The following is a 25,451-nucleotide window of genomic DNA, read 5'->3' as shown; positions in this document are numbered from 1 at the left end:
ACTTGAAGGATTCATCGAGATTCCAATGGTCAGACTTAGGGACAAGCACCTTTACATACTGGATATTTGCCCAAATTTCTGTTTTGAACAGTGAATCTTGGAAGGAATTGTTTTTAAAAGAAAATCCTATTTGTGAACAGGCAACTCGCACCATCTGAAGCCCATTTTTGTTGTTGCTGACACTGCGTCTATGATCCCAGCTACGCGGGGGTATTGTGGGTTCATGAGTTCTAGCCCAGCTTGTTGTACATAGTAAAACTGAATAGTTGTACATAGTTGCCGAAAGTAGAACAAACTTGTACTTGATATTTTGTGTATTTTGTCAAATAACTAGCCCGCCTTGAAAGAGCTTACAGAGTGGAAAATTGTTTGGTTCTAACGTACTCTCTGACTCTCTGTTCACGTCAAGGCAAAGAAAGTTATGCTGGGCATGTCATCTTTTTCTTTGTGATGTAAAGATGAAACCATCAAGCAGCAGGACTTTTCCTCAACCCCTGAATTCAAACACACTGTGGTAGATAAGATGTCAGGTGCATTTTTCAAAGATTCCAAAAGCAATGGATGCCATAAAAGATGACAAGCAAAGGAATTCAACTAGGACCTGAAGAGGAAAACACACACAACAGAGGAAATGATCAGCAAATGTACCCCCAAAAAACCCAACAATATTGATGGAAAACTGAACAACACAGTGAAAGATAAGCAAGGAAATGGAGATTTGGATAAAACCAAACAGGAAACAAACAAATCAAAGTGGAAAGCATCATTAGAGGACCTAGCCAAGCAGAGAAAAGAGCATCCACGATGGATGGAAGACAAGGTCAAGGAAGCGCCTCAACCAAATATCATTAAGGAAAAATATGAGCATGGCACAGTGTACAAGAACCCTGGATAATATCAGTGGTCGAAACCCAAGAATTCATGAAGTGGAAAAGGAAAATGAGATATAAAACTAAAGACATGGAGAATCTAGTTGGTTAAATTATAACATAATCCCCCTCCCCTCAAAATATCTAGAGAAAGTGATGGACATCCAAATGCAAGAGGAATTTGAGAATTCCACGTAGATATAACCAGAGAAAAGCCATTCTGTCACAACGTCAAGATGTTAGGACTACAAAGAAAAGAAATAATATTGATGGTTTTAGGGAAAATGCCAAGTCATCTACAAAGACAAACATGTTTTAATAACATCAGATCCCTTAGCAACAATCTGAAAACAAGCAAAGTATGGACAGTATATGTCAAGCTCTGAAAGCAAGCGACTGCCAACCAAGATTGCTATCTGCCGTGAAGCTCTTTTAGCTTTGATAGAGAAGTGGACCTGTAAGACAGGCACAAGTCAAACATATGACTAGCAAGTCAAAAATGCAAAGCAAAACAGAGCAAAGCCAAAGACAACCCCAAGAAATATTATAGACAGAGGAGGGAAAAAAGTCTTAATCAAGAGAGCACAGGAAAGAATACATTTAGTGAGAGGAGTGAACAAGAAAGAGCTAGACAGGAATCCAGCACATCTGCCCAAGGCACTAAACCAACTATCAGCAGAGGAGGAGCAGAATTGGCAACACAACCCAAAGCTACAAGGATTAATAAACATCTCCCAGTAATCACCTATTACAGATTATCCCAGATTACCAATAAAGAGATGCAGACTTACTGACTGGGTTAAAACATTAGCTCCAAACATCTGATGTCCCCCCAAAACATCACTCGCCAGCAAAAGACGCCCACAGACTGAGAGTCTGAGGATGGGAATCAATCAGTCAAGTGAATGGGAACTGAAAACAAGCTGTCATAGCTTTTCTGATGTCTGATAAAGTAGAGTCCAAACGAAACTTAGTCAGAAGCGATACAGAAGGAAATACTTCATCAAGAAGATATAGAAGAAACATATACATATATATATATGTATACACACACACACACACACACACACACACACTGAATGTAGGCATGCTCAATTTTTTAAAACAAACCCTAGTCAACATAAAAGTTTAGATAAATCCTGACACAGTACGAGGGGTGATTTCAGTGACCCAATTACATATTCACAGAGGTCATTTGAAAGAAAAGCTAATAAAGAAAAGTCATAGTTAAACTACACTATTGATTGAAGGACTTAAGATATATATATATATACTATTCCATCCAACAGACACGGAATATACACCAGCAGCCCTTGAAACCGTCTCAAAAGCAGACCTCATTCTAGAACAGAGAGCAAGTCCTTTTTAAAAAATAATTTACTTTTATTTTATGTTCAATGGTGTTTTTCCTGGATGTATGTCTAAGTGAGAGTGTTGGATCTGGAGTTACAAACAGACGTGAGCTCCCATGAACCCGAGTCCTCTGGAAGAGCAGCCTGTACTCTTAACCACTGAGCCATCTCTCCAGCCTCAAGAGAGCAAGTCTTAGCAAACAGAAGAAAATCAAACTAATTTCCCATATCTTATCAGATCATACTGCAGTGAACCTGGAAATCAATAGCAGAAGAAACCACAGAAACGGCAGAAATACTTGGGGCTGAACGCCATCTTCATGAAGGACTAGTGGGTCATTCAAGAAATCGGGAGGGAAATTTTTAAAAATTCTTAAAATCAAGCAAAAATGAAAGCACCACTTATCAGTATCTTTGAGATAGAGTTATGGCAGTTCTCAGAGGAGAGTTATCGCTCTCAGTATTTACATGAGAAAAACCAGCGTGACAGTAGACACAGGACCAAATGATAGATCTGAAGGGTGCAAAAACAAACAAGAGAAGCCAAACCCCAAAGCAGTGAACAGCAAGAAATAATAAAGATCTGAGCGGAAATTAATGACGTGGGGACTAAAAGAACAGTACATAAAATCAGTCAGACAAAGAATTGCTTCTCTGGAAAAATAAACGAAGTTGCCAAATCCATAGCCAAGTTGACCAAAAAAAAGCAAGAGAATACTCAAATTTAACGACATTAGAGATGAAAAACTGAATGTTACAACAGAATCCAATAAAATCCAGAGGATCATTAAGACATTAAGAAATACTTTGAACATTTGAGTATCAAAGAACCAGAAAATCCAGAAAAAGGGATAAATTCCTAGGCATATATGACATATTAAAATTAAATCAAGAATATATAACCAACTCTACAGAGCTATAATAAGCAACAAGATTAATGCAAAAATTAAGTCTCTAATGAAGGAAAACCCAGGGATGGGAGGATTAACTAATGAAGTCTGTCAAGAAAAGCCAGTGCCGAATATCCTCAAACTGGTTGTTCTATAATAAGAAAGAAAAGAAAAACAACACTATGAAACAAGTATTTTTCTGGTATCTAAAACAGGAGAGGGCACAAGAACAAACAAGGAAACTATAATTTCCATGATGAACATACATGTAAAAATCCTCAATAAAATTGTTGAGGACTTAAAGCTAGAGAAATAGCTCAGGCAGTTCTGCCTATAATAATACTTCCAGAGGAACATAATGCCCCTACCTTGTGTCAGGCATACATATACACATGAATAAAAATAATAAAAAACATCTTTACATTCTTAAAAACTAATTTTATAAATACACATTAGGATTATTCCGTATGATCAAATTTGTTTCATTCCAGGAATGCAAGGTTGGTTCAATACACACAAATCAGTAAAGATAACACAGAACATAAATATTATCATTTTATTAGATGTAGAAAAATCCTTTGATGAAGTTTCATATCCCTTCAGGATGCATAGCCCCCAGAGAAACTAGTAATTGAAGGAACATAACTCAACATACTGAAGGCTATGTACAAGAAACCTATGGCCAACACTAAATGGAGAAGACGGATGTCTTTGCCTCTAAAACCAGGAAGAAGACAGGGTGCTGCCCTCGTGAGTCCTCCTCCACACAGAAAGTCTCAGCTAGCTGGGCGGTGGTGGCGCACTCCTTTAATCCCAGTACTCGGGAGGCAGAGGCAGGCGGATCTCTGTGAGTTCGAGACCAGCCTGGTCTACAAGAGCTAGTTCCAGGACAGGCTCCAAAACCACAAAGAAACCCTGTCTCGAAAACACCAAAAAAAAAAAAAAAAAAAAAAAAAAAAATCTCAGCTAGAGCAAAAGACAAGACAGAGGAGTAAAACAGATGCGAAGAAGAAGGCACGTTTTGCCTTTTTGCAGGCAACATGAGCCTAGACCTAAAAGACCCAGTGACTCCACCAGAAAACACTTAGAGCTGATACTTTCATCAGTGAAGCAAGATACAAAATAAACACACGGAAATGAGGCGCTATTCTATATGCCAATATCGAGCTTGCCAAGGTTATTAAATCAAGGGGAAAATCCTATTCGCAAAGCTTAAAAAAACAAATGCAGAAATAAACCTAACCACCCAGCCAAAAGAAACTAAAGACTAAGGACCTTAATGCTTTAGAGTCCAAAGAAAGAGACTGAAGAATACACCAGAAGTCAGAAAGACCTCTCACATTCTCAGGGATTGTCAGAATTCATATAGAGGAAGTGGTTATATTACTGCAAGGTATATACAAATGCAACACAACTCCCACCAAAATTCTGATTAGCATTCTTTTGTTTTGTATTGTTTTGTTTATCGAGACAGGGTTTCTCTGTAGCTTTGAAGCCTGTCCTGGAACTAGCTCTGTAGACCAGGCTGGTCTTGAACTCACAGAAATCTACCAGCCTCTGCCTCCTGAGTGCTGGGATTAAGGGCAATGCCACCACTGCCTGGCAACTACAATAAACTCCAAAATCCCACATCAGATAAGGAGTTTACATCTAAAATATATAAAAAACTGAAAAAAATAAATATCAAAAGAACTCAAACAATTGGCTAATGAACTGAGTATACAATTTTCAAATTTTCAACTATAATCGTCCACTGAATATTTGAAAAACTGTTGACCATCCTTAACCTTGAGGGAAAAGCAAGTTAAAATTGCTTGGAGACCTCATCTCACCTCAGTCAGAAAGGTTGTCATCAGGAAAACAGACAAGAACAAACACTGGTGAGGTGTGGGGTAGGGTAAACTCCTGTACACGGCTAGCAGGGATGGAAACTCATGCAGCCACCATGGAAATCGGTGTGACCAACAGTCCCTTAAAAAACTAAAAATAAAGCCAGGCGGTGGTGGCGCATGCCTTTAATCCCAGCACTCGGGAGGCAGAGGCAGGAGGATCTCTGGGAGGTCAAGGCCAGCCTGGTGTACAAGAGCTAGTTCCAGGACAGGCTCCAAAGCTACAGAGAAACCCTGTCTTCTTGAAAAACAAACAAACAAAAGTTATAATGAAATTCATTACTTTATATTCTGTTTAAAAATAAAAAAATACAGCAAGAATGCAGATCCCTGAATCTGTCTCCATTTATAACTCTGCTTTTAGCATAGTCTGCTATACAGTTCCTTGAGGTGCAATTGCGATCAAAAAAGAGTTAGATTACTGATAAAATGTAGCGCTTTGCAAATCTCTGCGCTTGATGGTGTATGTAAATTGGCCTTTCCCTGGCCACAACAGGCATTTAATAGCTGTGCTTAAGGACTTTGAAATATTTTCCCTCCAATCTACAAAATGTCTCTTCAAGTATGATGATCCTATTATACTTAATCCTCATATTCTGATGAGAAAGATATATTCTTCATTATATGGATAAACAGGAAGTTTAGGAAATTGAAATGGCTGTCTTGGTAAAAGCCTTGATTGAAATCTGGGCCACCTGGTCGCTATTGCAAAACTTCCTTAGATTTATTATGTGTCTGAGTGTTTTGTGTGGATGTATGTGCACCACGTGTATGCCTGATATCCAAGGAGGTCAGAAGAAGCCTTGGGTTCAGTTCCAGAGGATCCTAAGTCAGGGATGGCTATGAGCTACCACGTGGGTGCTGGGAACCCTTGGTCATAGAGTTTTCAACCTAGGTTTGCTTTGTTTGTTTGAAACCAAGTTTTGCTACGCAGTTCAAGCTGACCTTGAACTCAGAATCTTCTGTCCCAGCCTCCCTTGGGCTGTAGAAAGATTGAACTCAGGGACTGGTCTAACACGGTGGACTCAGTCTTGTTACTGTTTGGGAGTGGAAGGCAGCTCTGCTGCCACGCTCCAGAGCAGTGAAAGGGCAGAATCTTGCCCCCTGGCTCTATATCCAGTGCCACAGGGGACAGCTGGTTACAAATTTTAATTTTAGTCTGGCCATGCAAAAAGGCCTAAATTTACATGTCTTATCATCTACCTCAGATTTGTTTCTCCACGGGGTTCTGAATGTCATAAAAGATTTTGTCCAATTCTTCGGAACTCTCCCTTATCGTTATCAGAATGGGGGGAACTTTGTGAAAAGATTATCTGGTGGTGCACATCTCTAGCTACGCACTACTAGGAATTGTACCAAGAGCTGGAAAGATCGCTGGTACAGAGAGTAAAAAGGGTGCAACATCAAGACTGGTACCGGCTCAGCCCTGCTTTCCTGAGAGCGGTTTTCACTCTGAGGACAGACAAGTTTCTTAGTTTTTCTGTGTGGGTTGATTGAGGATCTGAACCCTATAAGCTTATTGACAATCACCTGTCTTTCCTTGTCCACCTTATCTTTTTGTTATGGTGACGTTTATTTAAAGCCCAGCATTCCCCAGGCAGAGGCAGGAGGATTTCTGTGAGTTCGAGGCCAGCAAGTGCTACCCACATACTGAGACCTTGACTCAAAAATAAAGGAAAAAGAAAATAGACCACTAGATGTAAGATCTGAATAACAGCACGGTGTATGTAAGGTGACATAGGCATTATGAATGCTGCATTTGGGTCGACAAACCCAGGGCTAGGAGTAAAAAAGGTCCTATTCTGAATGCCCCAGTTACTTCCTTGTCCTCTTACTTTTACTGTTTTCCTTACACAATTCTTTTTTAGTCTTTTTAAAGTGCCAAACACATTCCTTTCTAAGACTTCTTGTCATTGCTAGTTCCTTTCTTGTAACTAGATAGTTCCAGGACGGGGCCATTCTCATCCTTCAAATTGCTGCTCAAATGTCACTCTAGGAGGTCCTTCCTGGTCATCCCAAAATAACATCTCTACTCACTTTCCTGTGTGTGTACATGTGTCGGGCAATCACACGCCCAGCGCGGCGAAGATTTAAAGCATGTATTGTGGCTTTTACGAGACTACAAGCTTCAGCAGGACACAGAATGGAGGTTGCTTTCGTCTCCTATCCTTCGGCGTCTGAGGCCTCGCAGGTGGTCAGTAAATTCTTGAATGAATGAACGTGGCTCTTTGGGACCTCGCGAGCCTTTTCTTCTTCTTCCACCCTCTTCCCTTCCCAGAGGTGGTAGCCGCCCGAAGTCAAGCGCTCGGGTTTCAAGGGTCCGGCGTAGGGTGGCGCGTCCCCTTGGGCCAAGCGATTATGGCAGGGAGCTGCAGGCGCGTGGAAGCGAAAGGAGAAAGGGTGCGGCGAGATCCGGAGAGGAAAGTCTCCGCGGAGGCAGCGGCCGCCTACACTATCAGCCCGGGTGCACCGGGGCCTTCCCGGCCTGGCTGACTCATTCCCAGCCGCCTCCTCGGCCTGCGGAACGGAGGCCGCATGCTCGCCCAAGGCAGCGCCAGCCCGCACCCATCCCGCTCCTCCACCTCCTCCTCCTCCCGCGCTCAGGCCCGGGGCTGCCCCGGGAATCTCCACGCGCTCCTCCGCTTCCCGGGAGCCCGTAGCCTCGGCCCTCCCCCCCCCTCCCCACCCCCCGCCCGGGCCCAGCCCGGAGGAGCGGCCCCGCGGGCGGCGCAGGCGCAGTGGGGCGTATCCTCCGCCCCCTCTCCTCCCCGCCCGCCCCCGGCTCGCCGGTGCCCGGGTCCGCTGCGCTAGGCCGCCCGCCCGAGGCAGCACCGGCAACGGAGCCCGCCGAGCAGGGGCGGCTGAGCCCGCGTCGCGAGCCGAGCTGAGGGGGCGTGCGGCCCCGGGAGGGCGGGGACGGGCTCGGCGGCCGCGCGCGGTGGGCGTGGCGTGGGCTGCAGGAAGCAGAGGCAGAGCAGCAACCGGGCAGCCGCGGCCGCCGACGGCCTCCCGCCGCGCTGACGGGCTGGGCGGGCCCCGGCTCTGGGCGAGCTCGCACGGCTTCGGCGTCTCGGCCGCGGCCCCGGCTCCGGAGGCGCCCGTCGGGGCGAGGGTTGCTGGTGGCTGTCGGGACCGCTGCTGCGGGATGTGAGTGCGGGCCGAGCCCGCGCGGGAGGGCCCCCGAGGGCCCAGCCTGGCGGCCGCTCGCTCCTTCACCCGGCCCGGGGGCTCCCTAGACCTCGGCCCGCCCGACGCGTCGCGGAGGAGCAGCCCCTGCGCGCCTCGGAGCGCTCCTGTGTGGCTCAACCCGTGTCGTCGGTGGGTTCAGACCCTGGCTGCTGAATGGGGGGGAGCGGTTCTCCTTGCGATCCCTTCTTCTGCTCCCCACTTCGCCCCTGTTACTGGCAGGGAACTTTAAAGCGGGTTTCCAAGTAGCCTAGGAAGGAGTGTCTGGCTGCCGATAAATGTATGCATCCTCTTGTGTCCTAGAACCCGATCCTTATCCTTCCTTATCCTTCTGTAAAAATTTTTTTAGGCATCTAAACAGTTCGGGGGTGGGGTGGGGGGAGAGCATCTATTTGCCTTGGGTTTCTGAGGTTGTGACTGCGGCTTCTGTTTTTAGGTTCCAGAAGCAGGCTACGGGAACAAGATGTGAACTGTTTTTCCTCCCCACAAGAAGAGGCCCTTCCTTTCCCTCCCGCGACGGTGGGTGTGCGAGCTCGGGGCTGTGTGGTCGCTGCAGTTAAAAACAAGGGTGTCTGCGATCCGCGAGCCAGTGCCTGCTGGGGCGGCTGGATGCTTAGGTAGAACAGCAGAGCTAATTGTTGCTTACTCCGAAAATGGAAGTGCCGAACTTTTGCTGTTGCCGTGGGAGAGTAATTGGTATTTATTGTGTCTCTTGGATCCTTTAAGAAACATTCCTTGTTGGGTTAACAGTGTTGCTTTGCGGAGAAAATAATTTTGCTTGGGTGTCTGCTGCCACATTGAATGCTTCCTGTATTCACCTGCCTCAGCTTGCTATGTTGGTTGGATGTTACGCAGTCTGCTTTCTGGCTATTAATCTGTCAGGGGAAACTCCTTTTCTCTGAATGAAAGGATAGGAGCCACTGAGTGTGTCACAAAGGCAAGGGAAACACAGTGGGAAGAAGGGAGTCGGAGGTTGCTTTTGGTTTCATAATAGGTTTGTACAACTGAGCTGTTGGCTTACTACAGATATTCTGATACAATTCCCAGCAGATTTGAAAATGAATCATCAATTCTTGGCCCAGTTTCTCCGTGTTCTTCACCTGTTTACTACCCATCCCAAGTGTCAGGATCATTTGGTTGTGTTCAGATGTGCTCGGCTGTGCCACATCTGCAGACTGGATGTGTCCAGGACTTATTATCCTGAGAGTACTACTTAATAGTTCTACGAAGCACTTACCTGTGCAGGAAGACTGCAGGATGTGTTGGCTAGATGAGCACTTAGGTTTATTTTTGCTTTCACGGAGTGTTGTGGAACTAGTTCTGTAGACCAGGCTGGTCTTAACCCAGGAGACCTGCCTGTCTCTGCCTCCCCGATGCTGGGATGAAAGGGGTGGGCAGACGCTAACCACCACATGGCTTGGATTTGTTTATTTCGGTGTCATTTCCTTTGCGATTTGAAGGTGCCTTGACCATGGAAAGCAAACGTGATGTTTTTCTCTACTTCACCCCAGTAGGCTATCTTGAAAGCTGGGTTCCATTCCTGGCAAAGTAGGAAAGAGCACCAACTTCCGAGTTAGGTCTGAATGTGTGGACTTATTTTAGAATAATGATGTGTTTGGTACCTTTAATAGCTGTATCGCTGACAGTTTACTTTCTTAGGCGATGGTGTGAAGATTGATACGGGACGTGCAAAGTAGTGATTTGGCCACTTTTTGAAAGTCTTAGCCACTCGAAGCTGGGCAGGTAAAGGAGCTGGATGGTGATTGGTGATCTGCCAGTGGCAATTCTTCCTTATAGTAAGGGGAAACTACATCTGATGTATTTACAGCCTATGTATGGAAGGGTTTGCCACCCAAGCCCCATTTTGCTGCCCTCTTGTGGATAACTGTGCAAAGAATTTTCTTTCGCTCCTCCTCCACAACGTTGTTTTCCCTTTTTAGGCTCCTTCCTTTAGTTCTCAGTTTCCCGAACTGCGAACCAGGTACCTAGAGCAGCAGTGAGCTCTGGCTTCCTGGCTTACTTGGGGTATTTTCAGGGTTCGGAAGCTCCGTCCATTCCTACAGTGCTGTGTCTTTGTAGAGCTGTATTTTCAGAGTTTACTATGTGAACAGCGGCAACTTAGTGTGTGACAAGAAACTTAGTGAGTGTGGAACAAGAAACGACAGTGTGGCAGTGCTTAGGATGGTGCCAAGGTCGGCAGGCTTGTCGGTGCCCCAAGCAACACCCCTAAGACTATTAATGCGAACTTGTTTGAGCCTACGTTACTATTTCCTTGGCTTAAAAACGTCATGAAGAAATTGCAGTCTTTTATGAGTCCCCAAATGAAGATAGTTTGGGAACATCTTCACTTGATTCCAGTAGGCTTTTCTGATAAAATTTTTGATTCAAAGCTAGTAGCAGTTCATAATGGCTTCACATAGTACTTCTCATAATGCCGTCTGACTTCTGCTAGTTTCTCACGTTATAATTATTCCTCTTGTGTACGTGTTACTATACTCGTTTCATAGCTTTTTAAAATATTCTACATAGGTCTCTTACCACTATGTTTTTAATTAATCTTTTTGTCCCAAACGAAAACTATTATACTACTGCTATAATTTGGATCTTGAGTGTCCCTCAAAGGCTTTTGTGTTAAAACCTTTATTACCAGGCTTTGGTTTGCCGGAGATCATGGACTAATGGACGGAGGGGAGATGCTGAGATGCCGACATCTCTGATTGCTTCCCTGCTGCCATGGCAACCAGGCCTCTACTTTTCTCATTTTAATAATACTTTGCTGGTCAAAAAACAGTTTTTGAGCCCTCTGCATTTTCCTACAACTACATAGAACAATCGCCTTATGTTTGTATGGTCTGTTGCTGTAGATGAGACTTGCCATTGTTATCTAAGAAGAATCTCCTTTCATAGTGTTCAGTGACATTTTTCCTCATTTCTGGCTAAGTCCGTTCTGATAGTCTCCTTGAGGTTTTATTAGGTCTTTATTCGATTTCAAGACAGATTTTACGTGGATCCTCATCGCTTCCCAGTTACTGTAGAAATGTTCCTTAATTACATACAGGACTCATTGGAATACATACTGTTGGGCTCTGTCTCCAGAGTTTCTGTCTCAATAGGTGTGGAGTGGAACTCTTGCCTTTTTTACATGTTTCCAGGTAGACTGTAATTTTGATCCTGGAACCACTACATTTCCAGAATCACTGACTTAATTTAGGTTGACAAAGTTTTTCTGTTAAAGACCAGATAGTGTTTAAACTGTGTTGGCAAGACTGTCTCTTTTGCCACTCTACAGTGGTGCCTTTGTAATGCAGAAGCAGTCCTAGGCAGTCCATGAATAACTGACCTGCTGTGTTCCAGTAAAGGTTTATTACAGAAAGAGTAACTGGCTGAATTTGGCATGTAAACTGAAATACGAAAATTCCCAGTGTACATTATTGCATAACACCACATTCTCCCATGAGTTATTGCTGTTCTTTTCATTCATTTAGTTTAGAGCAAAACTTATTGAAAGAGCTGTTTGTCTTTTTAAAATTCTCTCTTAAAGTTTATTTTCTTGAGCAAGTAACACATTTAATTGTTATGATTCAAAAGTAGTATTTTTGTTCTTGTGTTATTTTGCTTGTGAAACAGAAGAGGGATTTTGTTGGATTAAAAATTGCAACACACACATATGCCAAGTTAGTGTAGAAACACTAAATTCTCTTTATATCTCTACTATAGTGTTTTTAGGTGCTCAGATTCTAGCCAGCTGGAGATATAAAAATCATAAGCTGATCATTTAACTAGCTTTCAGTTCTGATTGAAACCTATATGTTCCAGGACCGTGTTGTACACATTCTTTCTATATTTTTTACGCCCCAGTTCCTGTGCATATGATGTGCTTTTTGTTGGTTAAATTTTCTTTTACTCAGTCTTTATTGTGTGTGTGTGTGTGTGTGTGTGTGTGTGTGTGTGTGTGAATGCTACAGGTATACAAGTGCCCTGGAAGGCCATAAGAGGGCATCCCTTGAAGCTGGACTTACAGCTGCAGCAGACAGGGCAGGTAGAAATCAAACTTGGGTTGTCTGGAAGAATAGGAAGCTCTTTAACTCTGAGCCGTGTCTCTCCAAATTCTCTTACATGGAAAGGTCTAGTCCATGTTTTAACTGTGTATGACATATCTAAAAGCTTTCTCTATTTTAATTATCATGATCATTCTTTCCTTGTCACTTTTGCTGCACTTCAATTAAGAATTTAATATTAGATTATACCTTAACTGAATGAAAAGTACAGGCTTTTAGGAATTTTAGATTTGTTAATTACTGAAACAAGGATGGTAAGATTCCCTTATCAAACATAATTAGTTTGCAATAAGAATGGATTAGAAGTTATTTTTAGTTCTCTTGGCTTCTAGTTTCATACTTTTACCAATCTATTATGTTATTTTCTCGTTGTCATTTGTTTGAAAAGTCAAGTGTTGCCGGGCGATGGTGGCGCATGCCTTTAATCCCAGCACTCGGGAGGCAGAGGCAGGCGGATCTCTGTGAGTTCGAGACCAGCCTGGTCTACGAAGCTAGTTCCAGGACAGGCTCCAAAGTCACAGAGAAACCCTGTCTCGAAAAACCAAAAACAAACAAACAATCAAACAAAAAAAGTCAAGTGTTTTAGAATTTTATAATATTGAAGTAATTTGGATGATATTATATTCTAAAATGATTGTATTGGAGGCTTTTACATGTATGTGTGTATGTACATACATAATTAAAATTCATAATCGCTCCTATTTAATTTTCATTTATTTGACATCATTTTGGTGCCAGGGACCATGAATGAAATAATTAATGAAACATTGTGCTTCTCACCTTCAAGAAACTTTCAGTCTAATGATGAAAGAAAAATCAGTAAACAAAAACATAAACCTCTGAGAAGTCTGAACTGATGGCTGCTGGGTAGGGGCAGGGACAGCTGGAGAGGGAGGCTGAGAACTTTGGGAGAGATGATGATTTCTGAAGGGTTTTGGGTGCCATGTATGAGCGTGGTCCAGACCATGACTACATTGTTCATTTCATTTTATATGAGGAGGAAATCCTATAATATAGATCAGAAATAACTTAGATGCAAGTTCAGAATTAAGTACTTGAAACTACATGCATTTTAAGAACTGGAGAATTTGTAGTCAGTAACTTAGAGCTACCTATCTCCTCCCACTAGTGTATTTTGAGTTTACCTTGCTTTTAGTGTTCTTTTTGGTTTCATATATGTACATATGCCTTAATTCAGTTTTATCCAGCTTATTTAAAGTGGTTATCTCAAAACTTACGGTTTCTACAACTTACCATTCTGTTGTTAATGTTTGTTTCCTGCAGAGGGACTGCACCCCAGTATTTACTCATTTTCTCCATGATTTGATTGTTTGCAGGTCTGTGTGCTTTGTTGTGACTTTGGAAGTGGAGTGCAGTGTGTATGTGTTTGTGTGTGTGTTCGTTTCTCTAGGGTTTGTGACTACAAGAATTGATCCTCAAAAGCCATTCAAGAAGGTTAAATAACAATGCTGAGATGTGGTTTACATGGTACTACATCAGCGCTGTCAGATAAAACTAGCACAGCAGGGCACAGCAGAGCCACTGCAGTTGCACCCGCTGCAGTGTGTGTATGTGTGTGTGTGGGGGGGGTGTTGAAGTGTGCTAAGGATTAAGGTGGAGAATGGTGAAATGTACTTGCAAACTACATTTCAAGAAAGTTATTTTAAAATTTAAAACAATTCATTTGATTTCAGAAAACTTTTTTTTTTTTTTGAGACATCTGCCTCTGTATCTCCAGTTGGCCAGGAATTCAACAGGTAACCTAAACTGACCTCAGACTCATCTCATGGTGATCTTCTTGCCTTAGCCTCTTAAGTGCTAGGATCACAAGCATGAGACACCATACCTGGCTTTAAAGTGTTTTAAAGTGAACTTTTATTTGAAGTAGCCCAGCTCCAAGTGTACAGCCTGACCAATGTCAGAAACAAGCTCATCGGTATCCGTCACCAGTGTCAGCGGGACTACATCCCAGTGGCCTGTATGCCTCCTACTCCTGCTCATTTTCTCCCTCCCTGCCACAGTCCTGCCATGCTAACCATTGTCCTAACTGTCACCCTAAGCAAGAACAGCTGAGAGATAGGAAGTGGCTTGAGAGGCTCCTATAGTAAGCAAAGATTTCTGCTAATGGAATCAGAGAGAATGACAAAATGGTAACTTTTGAATGCCTGGTTGCTTAGATTTGCCTGGAATAGAAAGTAGGGACTTGAAGCTTTTGATTAAAAGCATACCAGAAATTTTTTATCAGGATAAATAAAATAAGCTAGCACCATTACCAAGAAACTGTCAAACTTTGCTGCATTAAACAGAACCAAAAGTCTTAAATTGCTTGATGGAAAGACATGGCGGCTCAGTTGACAGCAGATGGTAACTGCCCAATCGACAGTCGACACAGAGAGCAGTGCAGATAGAAGTTGCAGAATAAGGGAATTTTTTTTTTCAAAGACATTGAAAAAACACATGGAGACTAACTCCTTTTTTTTTTTTAATTTTATTTTCTTTTCTTTTTTTTTTTTTTTTTTGGTTTTTCGAGACAGGGTTTCTCTGTGGTTTTGGAGCCTGTCCTGGAACTAGCTCTTGTAGACCAGGCTGGTCTCGAACTCAAAGAGATCCACCTGCCTCTGCCTCCCGAGTGCTGGGATTAAAGGCGTGCGCCACTACCGCCCGGCTGGAGACTAACTCCTAAAAGATATATTTCAGCAGGAAGAAATGAATCCAGAAGGAAGTCATAGGATCACGACACTGTGAGCACAAACAGATGTATTTAGCAAATTACTCTTTAGTACTAACAGTCTACTTTAATTGACCTTGTATCCTTTCAAAAATCAACTCTTATCTTTGTTATCTTTTCCATTGTTTTTAAAGTTTGTTTCATTTGTTTTTGTTTGCTCTTAATTATTTCAATCCTTCCTTCCAACTTTGAGCTTAAATTGTTCTTTTTTTCCTATTCCTGAGAAGCAATGTTAGTTTGTTTGAGATCTTCCTTTGATCTTTATGTAAGCACTTACTGTTAACTTCCTTTATAGAACTGCTTTTTGCTGTGTTTGACTTGTAGAACTAACAAAGACTACATAACAAATTACTAAAGTATTTTTTAATCATATAAATTTGAACAAATTTAAATTCTTTTGAGGTTTTGCATATTTACTCAGTTAATCTTCAGAAAGCTTGTGACTTTTTATCTAACAATTGCCAATTAGTGTTTTTTGTTTCTTTGTTTTGTTTATACAGTTTCACTGGGTGTCTATTTTTATAACTAAAGACTAGTTCTAATTTTTTCCTTATACTTGTATATAGAAATATGTTTCAAATTGTAATTATTTCTCTCTCTTTTTTTTTGAGGCAGGGCCTCACTACTGGCTGTCTGGGAACTTGATATATAATATATATCAATCTGGCTTTGAACTTGCAGAGATCTTCCTGTCTCTGCCTCCCAAATACTGGCATTAAAGGTGTGTGCTATGGCCAAGTTATATTCCATGTTCAGAGGGAGAGGGAGTCTCTACCATCCCCATGTAGACCAGGCGTGTTATTCTCTTAGTTATTTTTTTCTTCTATCTGTATTACTTAGAGCAGTGCTTTGTGTATAGCACATGCTTTACAGTTTTGTTGGAGGTTACTTTTACTTATTTATTTTTCTTTTTCTAATATACTCTCACTTTGTGGCCCTCCTTCTGCCTCTATGCACCACCACTCCTAGTTTATTGTTTGCTGTTATAACCAATATTTTCCATAATAACATATATTGGTAAGGTTGTCACATTTATAACCCCAGTCATGAAAGAGTCTAAATAGGCAATCTCATATTTTAGCTGCCAGGCAGATTCTGGTATAATTGTCTAACTACAATGTCAATGAAAAATAAATAAAAAGTAAAACAGTACTTAGTTCTTCATCTTCCAATATCAAAGGACAACATCCTATTTATGTTAGTGGTTTTACAGATCTCCTAAGCTTGAACTCTGCACACTTCTTTCACTCCCCTGTGAAAGAGGTTAGTCGCTGGGTAGCATTAAGTCTTGTGTTTCTACTGCCTCTCATTATCTACCCATGCTGTTTGCATTTGTGATCTCCTGTTGCCTATACTGCGGCAGCAGCAGCTTTCTAACTTTGTGACTTATCTTTCTGATTTGTTGTCTGTGGTATGAAGTTTAAGTTCTTTGGTGTAGCATTTGCTTCTTTCCTTAACCTTGTGCTTTTTCAGCCAACATTATATTCTTTGTAAGCAACTAGATGTCTTGTGGGAGGTAGACAGTTCCTGACACTGATTCAGCTGCTAACCATGTCCAAGTATGTTATCTCTTGGTCTTTCTTTCATGATTGCCTCATGATTTTTTAGGTGAGTACTCTCCTAAAATTCTTGCACAAATTCAGGTAGAAAGAAGGTAAGAGGAAAAAGAATAAAGATCATGCTGACAGTAACTTCTTGAATCTTGTTTTCTGAAACTTATCTACATAGTTATCCGTTAGTAGGGAAGTAGTGTTTTGGGCACTCAGCATTACCCAACAAAATTGAGCTTCTCTTTCAAAGGAGGAGGAAATGCTAGTAATCTTGCCGTAGTTGTCCATCCTACCAGGGTGTAACCTCTTACTGTTTTAATTTAGCCTGATAAGTTGTTGCGCTCATAGTACACTCTTCAGCATAGTGCACTTCCTTGGACTACGTCTAAATCCGATGCATTTTTCAAAATCAGCTTTAAATCTGACTGTCTCTAATAAAGCTCATCAGATCATTCCCATCTGAAATGTAATTTCCCCTCCACTAAAACAATTCTCAGGGTAATTGTAAATAATGTTTATATGTGTGAACTTTTCTGTTGTCTGTAACTGATTCTACTGCTTTTTAAAAAGATTATTTTATGTGTGTTTACCTGCATGTGTGTGTGTATGTATGTATGTATATGTATGTATGTATTCATGCACCTCATGCACGCTTGATGTCTGCAGAGGGCAGAGCAGGGTGCTGGAGTCTTTGGAACTAGAGTTACAGAGGATTGGGAGCCACCTGTGACATGGGTGCTGGGAATCACACTGGGTCCTCTGGAAGAGCAGTAAGTTCTTTTTATGGCTGAGCCATCTCTGTTTCATGGTTGTTTAGTTAGTGATACACAGTTATATCCCCTGTTAGGTTTACAGCTGGAATTTTATAATTGTCCACTTGAAGCTCTGTATATTTATTGTGCTGTGCTTTCTGTGTAGTAGTATACAATGTTTAGTCAGCTAATTACTTTGACAGAGTCATGGCTGCCAATAAGACTTCTTTGTGTATGAGGGATGTCTTTATTAATATTACATTTTGGGGTAACTATTGTCTTTACTAATATCACTTTTGGGGGTAACTGTTGTTTTCTCTTATAGGCCAGTGTTCTGAGAAAGACTCTAGATGGGAATGGCTTGCCTTACAATGACAGAGATGGAGGCAACCTCCACATCTCCTGTACATCAGAATGGTGACATTCCTGGAAATGCTAGTTCTGTGAAGCAGATAGATCCAGTCCTTCAAGTGTATCTGTACCATTCTCTTGGGAAAGCTGAAGGAGACTATCTGACGTTTCCAATTGGAGAGTATGTTGCAGAAGAAATTTGTGTGGCTGCTTCTAAAGCTTGTGGTAGGTATTAAAAACCATCTTTTGTTATTTATAGGTTATTATTTTAATTGTTACTCTAATACAATTTACATCTGTAATTTATTATGACTACTAGCTGTGTTTAAAGTGATTGCCATAGAGTGCCTGCAAATGTTTTGAGATTATAGTAGGTAACTAAAGAATCTTGTCATGGAATATTTCATAAATCAGTCTTTTTTTTTGTTTTTAAAGTGATGTAGGGTTTGCTATGTAGCCCAAGCTGGTCTGGAACTGATTGTTATATAGCCCAGTCTGGCCTTGAATCTACCTGTTGTTTCAGCCTTAAAATCTGGGATTACAGATATGAGTTGTCATCTCCAGTTTCATTTGTAAATCCTGAGCGAAGTGTGGAAGTAGACTATCAGTTTGTTGAAATATGTATTTGGGTAAAATTCTTATTTATTTATTTATTTATTTTTTTGTGTGTATTTTGCCTGCATGTATGTCTGTGTACCATTTGTGTGCCTGCCTAGAGCCTGTGGAGGCCAGAAGAGGGTGTGTTACAAATGGTTGTAAGCTACCACCCAGGTCCTTCTCAAGGGCATTCTTAATAGCTAAGCCATCTCTGGATATAATTAAGGATTAAATATTTTACAGCTTTAGGCATCAGATCATTTTCTTTTCAACTCCTGAAGTTCTCTACCAACCCCATATATACCCCTCCCCCCTCTGTTTTTTCCATTGTGCTTTGAAATCATTTTTATCTTGAAACTTAATAAAACATTTATCTTAGTGTTCTATTGCTGTGAAGAGACACCATGACCACAGCAACTTTTAGAAAAGAAAGCATTTAATTAGGGCTTGCTTATAGTTTCAGAGGTTTAGTCCACTGTCATCAAGATATCACGGAGGGAGCATGGCAGCACCCAGACAGACATGGTGTTAGAGAAGTAGCTGAGAGTTCTAAAGCCAGATCTGTAGGAAACAAGAGCTCTGGGCCTGGCATGGGTTTTTTTTGGAATTTCAAAGTCCACCCCCCAGTGACACACTTCTCCAACAGGGCCACACCTCCTGATCTTTTCAAATACCACCACTCTGTGGTGACCAAGCATTCAAATCTGTGAGCCTATAGGAGCCATTCTTATTCAGACTACTGAAACAATTCACCTTTTTATGGCCTGTCCAAAACTGTAGAACTAATAAATTTTACAAGACTACTAATATTATTTAAGAAACATTATGTTTTTTAAATTAAATGTTCTTTTAATAAAAGACTAGTTGTTGTTTTATTTTTAAGTAATAGTAATATGATTGTAATGCTACAGGTAAATTAAATATCTAATAATCATAAAATGCTAACACTAATTTGTTTGTATGTGTTAATGTTATGTAACATTAACAATAATTTATTAACTTAGTTAACAATATAAATGAGGTTATCTGTTTAGTCAGAGTAGGCATTAATTAAATGGAGAGGAAATCCCAATTTTCACTGAGCCTGGAGCCAGATTGGTGTCCAGCAAACTCCACCTATCCTCCCATTTCCAGCCCCCATAGTGCTAGGGTTATAAGCAAGCACGCAGCCACCCCAGCTTTTTCTATGAGTTCAGGGAATTTGAACTCAAGTCCTGTGACTATAAAAAAAGTACCTTTACCCATGAGCCATCTCTTCAGCTCTCTAAGAAAGTTATATTAGGAATTTAAAAATAGCTGTGTTCTTTTTAAACTATTTCTTTTAAAGGTTTAAAGATCTTTTTACACAGGGCTGTGGCTGCAGCTCAGTTGTGAAGCTCCAGGGCCCTGAGTTGAAGACTAGCAACACTCATATAAATACACACATTTAAATATAAAATTTTTGTATTTCATTTTGGTGACAGTTTTACCTCAGTCCATATTAAAGGTCAGATAAAATGCTTGGCCTGTTCAGTATCATAGATAATTTATTGTTTATCAGATTCAGGATATAAGTGAAAAAGCATAAGCACCTAAAATGTAACTATCATTCTATTCTGTTTTATCTATTACATTTAAAATTTTAGATACCAGTGAATAAGGATAAAATGTGGAGCAAAATCCATTCTACTTCAGTAATATAGTTCCATTAAGTGAGTGGAGACTGGGAACAATGGAACAATGAAGAAGAAAAGAATTATATAGGTATAAGACTAGATTACATAGGCCATCTCAGAGACTAAACCTTTTGTCTTTGATGAACCCTTTTTTCTTTCTTGACACAAATTTAAAGGTAAGTTGATAGTATTTTTATACTTTCCTTGTAGCTTTGTTTTAGAGGAAGTAGGTTGCTTCTCTTTTTCATGTTTAACACCTACCCATCCTCCCAAAGCTACTGATATTTAAAAATAAACATATTGATCTGGAGAGATGGCTCAGTGGTTAAGAGCACTTGTTGTCCTTGCAAAGGATCTAGGTTTGGTGCGAAGCACCCACAACAGCCCATAGTTCCAGTTCCCTGTAAACCACTGCCCTCTTCTGACCTTCGAGATATATAGATTGAGGGAACATTGCTTTTTTTTAATGTTACAATTTTATTTTACAAAATTATCTTTAATTAAAAATTTACACAATGTATTTTAATCATTCTTTCCCCTCCCCAGTTCCTCCCAACTTCATATTCTTCCTCTCTGTGCTGGGTTTGGTCTAGTTTCAAGTCGTAGAGCAAGTGTTGCAGCTCTTACGCGCTCCTAGGAAGTCGGTGTTTCTTAGCCCTTAACAGCAACTAGAGTTGAAGATCCCAGACAGGCTTAGGTGTTGGGATTCTGTGGCCCTTGACATTGGCCAGTAATACAACTTTGAGGCTGGGGTGTCTGAGACCCTTGTCCTAACGGATTGACAGGTCTCCAGAAGGTGACCAGGGTCACGGGCCTGCAGTTTCTCTTCTCTGACTCTGTACAGAATTCGTTTATCTTGAGCCTCAGGCTCTTTATCTCTGTGTACTTCACTGTCCCCTTTCCATGTCTGTTCTCTTGCGCTATTCTGCCTCTTGTTTAGCTCTCAAGTATGGTATGGTGTTGGTTTCTACTGCTGACTTCACCAGTGCTAAGCTGTCGCCACTGCTGCTCTCCTGTCCTTGCCGCTGTTTCTCTTTTGCCTCTGTCACTTGTTGCCAGCTCAACCCAGAGGCAATAAAGGGCCATTCAAGAGAGTCTTTCATCTGGCCTAATGTTAAAATATAGAGAAGGCTGAACAGGATTAGTCTCTTAGCTGGTCCTCTTGGTACAGCTAGGAGTGTTTGAACCAATCACAGAAAACCTTGCATGTAACCAAAGGTCTGTCCTTTCGCCAGCCACAACACTGTCCCTTTAGTACTGGACATAGTCGTCCTTTGTCAGACCACTAAGGGAAGTGTTTGCTCTGGCCTGGTGGGAATGGTTGCACGATCATCCTCAGTGCACCAGGGCTTATGATAGGAAAAGTCCAGCACAGCCTTCTGAAACAGTGCTGGCTGAGACCACTTCAAGAGCTGGAACAAGTAGCTGTGTAGTTTTCTTAAACAGTCCATGGAGTGCTCAGCATGGCCAGTGTTGGCCAAGGGTAGTTCAGATGGTTGTTTGTCTGACTTTTTGTTAAAGGCAGCCAGGGCAGGAAGAGAAAGTCTAACGACTGCCAATTAGGAAGTCAGATTGCCCTATTCTCCAATATGTACTCATTTACAGGAAAAGGAGTGTGAGAGAAAAGGCGTATAGTAAGAACTCAAAGGCCTTATCCTTGACACAGCTAGTGAGCTTAACAGTCTTAACATTCTCAGTACCTCAGAGGTGGGTGGCCTCTCATCTGCCTTGAGTGATTAATTCTAACATATTTGTGAAACTAAATTTTCCTTTTAATGTTCTACTTATTATATTGTAGCCAGAGAAGATAACTTTGGATGATTTTTGACTTTATGGATTTATTGATGGTAGTTTTGAGACTGTATAAACCCGAAGGGTATTTCACATGCACTTAAAGATGTGTGTTCTGTGTGTGGGCAAAGCTTTTTATATGTCTGTTCCAGTTAGTTGATCTGTAGTGTCATCTAAGGTCTTGCTTTTTGTTGTTTGTAGCTGTTCTGTCCATTAGTGAGAAGAGTATATTGAATTTGCCAGCTATCATTATTGAGCTGTCTATTTTCCCGTTTACATCTGGTCTCCAAACACGCAGCAGGCACACCCATGCCCCCAAACACACGTGTAACATCCCACCCTACCACAAACACTCAGAAGCATACTGCATACACAGCCCTACAGATCAATGAATAGGAATTAGCTTTTTGCATTTTGTGTAAGTGCCCTGTCTGGAAAAACCATGGCATTGTCTTATTCTTCAAAATCTCATAATGTAAGAATAGTGATTAAAATCATATTCAGATGTTTACATTTAAAACCAGTGCTAGTTTTTAAGTTAAGATTCTCTTCTCAGTGTTTTTCTGTGTAAAATGTCAGGTGTTTTATGGCCTCTTCTGGGACAGCTTCACCTCCTGTTTGGCCATATATGCCATGAACACTAAGTTCACAGAACATGGTTAGAGGGTGAAGGAGGCATGTACTTTCTGTCATGAGAAATATGGATTCAGAGGTGTGTGTTGTGGCTCATTCAAATTTGAATATATGAGTTCAAATTCAAATATTGATATTTGAATTTCCAACTTTAAAGCATTTCTTAATCTAAAATCAACACTCAAAATAGTTTTTTTGTGTAACAACTTTGTCAGAGTATTTGAGTGGCATTATTTCCTGCTCCATTGAGCCCTTGTGGTAGTTTATATAGTTTATGTAGCTTAAAGTTCATTTATAGAGTGAACACTTTCCCTCCTCTTAGCTGTAAAGTTTTCCTAATCCCCCACTCCAACTTTCCCATTTTTACACAGGATTTTCTATTTAATGAATGCCTTTTGTTTTTGTTTTAAAGATAGGGTCTTACCAGGTAACCCTGACTGGTCTGGAACTTGGTATGTAAACCAAGATGGCTTTGCTTGCAGAGATCTTCCTGCTTCTACCTCCTTAGTGCTAGAATTTAAAGATGCATACCATCATGCCAGGTCTTAAGGAGTCCTTTTAAACAACACAGTTTCTTCTGCTTTGTTTGTCTCTTAGTCCCATCCTGGTAAGCAGGGAAATAATCTCTTGTGAATGTTCAGATTTTTTTATGTTGTTACATACTACTTATATATTCTGTACAACTTTAGGATTTTTGTTTGTTTTTGGTTTTGTGAGACAGGGTTTCTCTGTAGCTTTGGAGCCTGTCCTGGAACTAATTCTTGTAGACCAGGCTGGCCTAGAGCTCACAGAGATCCACCTGCCTCTGCCTCCCGAGGTGTGTGCCACCACCACCCAGCTCACAACTTTAGGATTTTGAGGTAATTTTAGGAAATTGATACTCTAATGTGCACCTTGTTTTTCCTTTAAAAAAACTGAGAAAAAGCTACTTAGCCAGTGACTCATTTCCATTGTTTTGTCGAACTTCGTAACAGTCCAAAGCATGGGACATACTGCCATAGGTTTCCTTCTGCCTACAATTTCTATCTTAACTTTGTTACTGCCATACTGCTCCTTTAAGAGTGCAATAGGAGAAAGTTCTAGGTTGCAGTGTTTAAACATTTTATAAATTTATCAAACTAGGACTCCTTTCTCAAAAGCTATACCAGTTTGTATTTCTAGCAAAATCTTAACAGCTACAATTCACGGTGCTGCTCACTGCAGAAGTCTCGATTTTGCTGAATGTGTAAAGTGCTGGCATGTAGGATTCATTTGTGCTTCCATCAAGATTAGGAATTGCTCTTGTTAGTCATGTGGATTTGTTTTACTAGGAATAATGTTTTCATTTTTTTAAATCATGAATAGTTCAAGTAATATTTTATGTATAGGAATAAAGTACAGACTAGTGTACTTTTAGAATTTATTATTTAGCCATTTTACTTTAGATTTCTATAATAATATTTTGATATATTACATTAATAGAATTTTCTTTGTTTCCTTTACTTGTTTTTTATTTTGTTTGTTTTTTGACACATGGTTTCTCTATGTAACCCCGGGCTGGCCTGGAATTTATAGATCCACCTGTGTCTGCTGGATTTTAAAGGCATATGCCACCATTGCCTAGCTGATAAAATTTTCTAATTTAGCTTTATCTGGAATCCTGTGATAAATCAACAGTGAACTTTGTTGTGATTTTTTTAACGAGATATTTTTAGATTAGGTTTTTACTCTGCTGAGAGGTCGAGCTCTCAGCAGGTCAGAGAAACTGGAGAGGAGGTGTGGTGTCAGCAAAACTGCATATACATAGACTTTACCATTCACTTTATAATTCTTTCTGCTGCTTGTTCTCTTTCTTTATTTCTCATTATCCCTTTTATACCACCTAAGACAAAGATTTCTATGCAAGAAAAGATTACCTCACAACTATAGGTTACGTATTTTCCAAGAACAAATTAAAATCTTTACCTAAGAAGAAATCACATTAAGAGTTTTTCCTTAGAAGCCTACAAGTAGTTAAACATTTTTCTTTGTATTAATTTTCCCACCATGACATTTTTATTCTTTCATAATTGATTAACAAAGTTTTAAGCAAGCCAAGTATATTTCAGCCGGTTTCTTTGTACTGGCAGGCAGCTGTTCTTGTGGTTTCAGTGTAGCAGATTCCTGTTCTATTTCTATTCTACAGAATTTTATAAACAAGTAGTCAGCTAACCATCTATTTTTCTTTATACACAATTGAGTCATTTAATTTCCTTTCACAATTTTGTTTTTTCCAAGGTGCATACCAAAACCTGTGATTAATTCTGCAAGCTACATGACCAAGGAACTCAGGCCTAACCTTGGGTGTAATTGCTTTCTTTGATCACCCGTCTATTTTTCCACAGGTGAATGTTGTTGTTTGTTTTTTATCTTTACTCTTTTGGTTTTTTTACTCTTTGGGAGCCTGCCACCATCTTCCAGATAAATCACATGGAGATGAATTCTTACTTATTAATGCCTGGCCTTAGCTTGACTTGTTTCTTGCCAGCTTTTCTTAACTTTAAATTATCCTAAATACCTTTTGCCTCTGGGCATTTTCTTTTCTTCTGTATTTCTTACTTTTACTCTTTCTCCGTGGCTTGCTGTGTAGCTGGGTGTCTAGCTCCCCATGTCCTTCTCTCCTTGGTCTTTTACTCCTCCTCTTCCACGTTTCTCCTTCTATTTATCCTCTCTGTCTGCCAGTCCTGACTATCCTTGTTCTTTTCTCACTATTGGCCGTTCAGCGCTTTATTAGACCATCAGGTGTTTTAGACAAGCAAAGAATGACAGCTTTACAGAGTTAAACAAATGGTAGCGTAAACAAAAGTCACACACATGAAAACAGTACTCCCCAACAGTAGAATTCATGGGTCTGTAATGCATGAAACTTCCTTGTTCTTATTTTTCATCTTCTGCAAATTTCATATCTAACAAAGAAGAAAGTAACTTTTAACCTATTTTTGTCTTTTTTGTATCTCTTGTTGGAGCAATTGGCAGAATATCTTAAACCATTTCCCTAATCATCTTTACTGTCTTAACCACCTGTATCTTAGGCTGACCCAGAAAGTTCAGTTTTCATCTAAGATCTTATAAAAACTATCTTCATTATGATCTGCAAGTAAATTGCCCAGTGAGGAGTGGGATCTTCCCAAG

The 25,451-nt window shown here is 40.6% G+C and overlaps 1 protein-coding gene across 2 annotated transcripts in view; it reads left to right on the top strand.

Moving 5' to 3' along the window:
* The first annotated feature begins 7,131 nt into the window (after positions 1-7,131).
* Jak2 (Janus kinase 2) overlaps positions 7,132-25,451 on the top strand; it is a 63,774-nt gene continuing 45,454 nt past the window's right edge. The window contains exons 1-3 of one of the 2 annotated variants that reach the window (XM_057777619.1): positions 7,132-7,194; positions 8,623-8,705; positions 17,600-17,850. In XM_057777619.1, the coding sequence (XP_057633602.1) occupies positions 17,625-17,850 (226 nt within the window). In that variant the 5' untranslated portion in view covers positions 7,132-7,194; positions 8,623-8,705; positions 17,600-17,624. Of the gene's footprint in view, positions 7,195-7,790; positions 8,319-8,622; positions 8,706-17,599; positions 17,851-25,451 lie in introns of those variants that run through there. The other variant, XM_057777618.1, reaches the window with a different exon arrangement.

The sequence above is a fragment of the Chionomys nivalis genome, chromosome 8, assembly GCF_950005125.1.
Source record: "Chionomys nivalis chromosome 8, mChiNiv1.1, whole genome shotgun sequence".
In the NCBI taxonomy this organism is placed as follows: domain Eukaryota; kingdom Metazoa; phylum Chordata; class Mammalia; order Rodentia; family Cricetidae; genus Chionomys; species Chionomys nivalis.
This window is presented reverse-complemented; position numbering and strand designations above follow the sequence as displayed.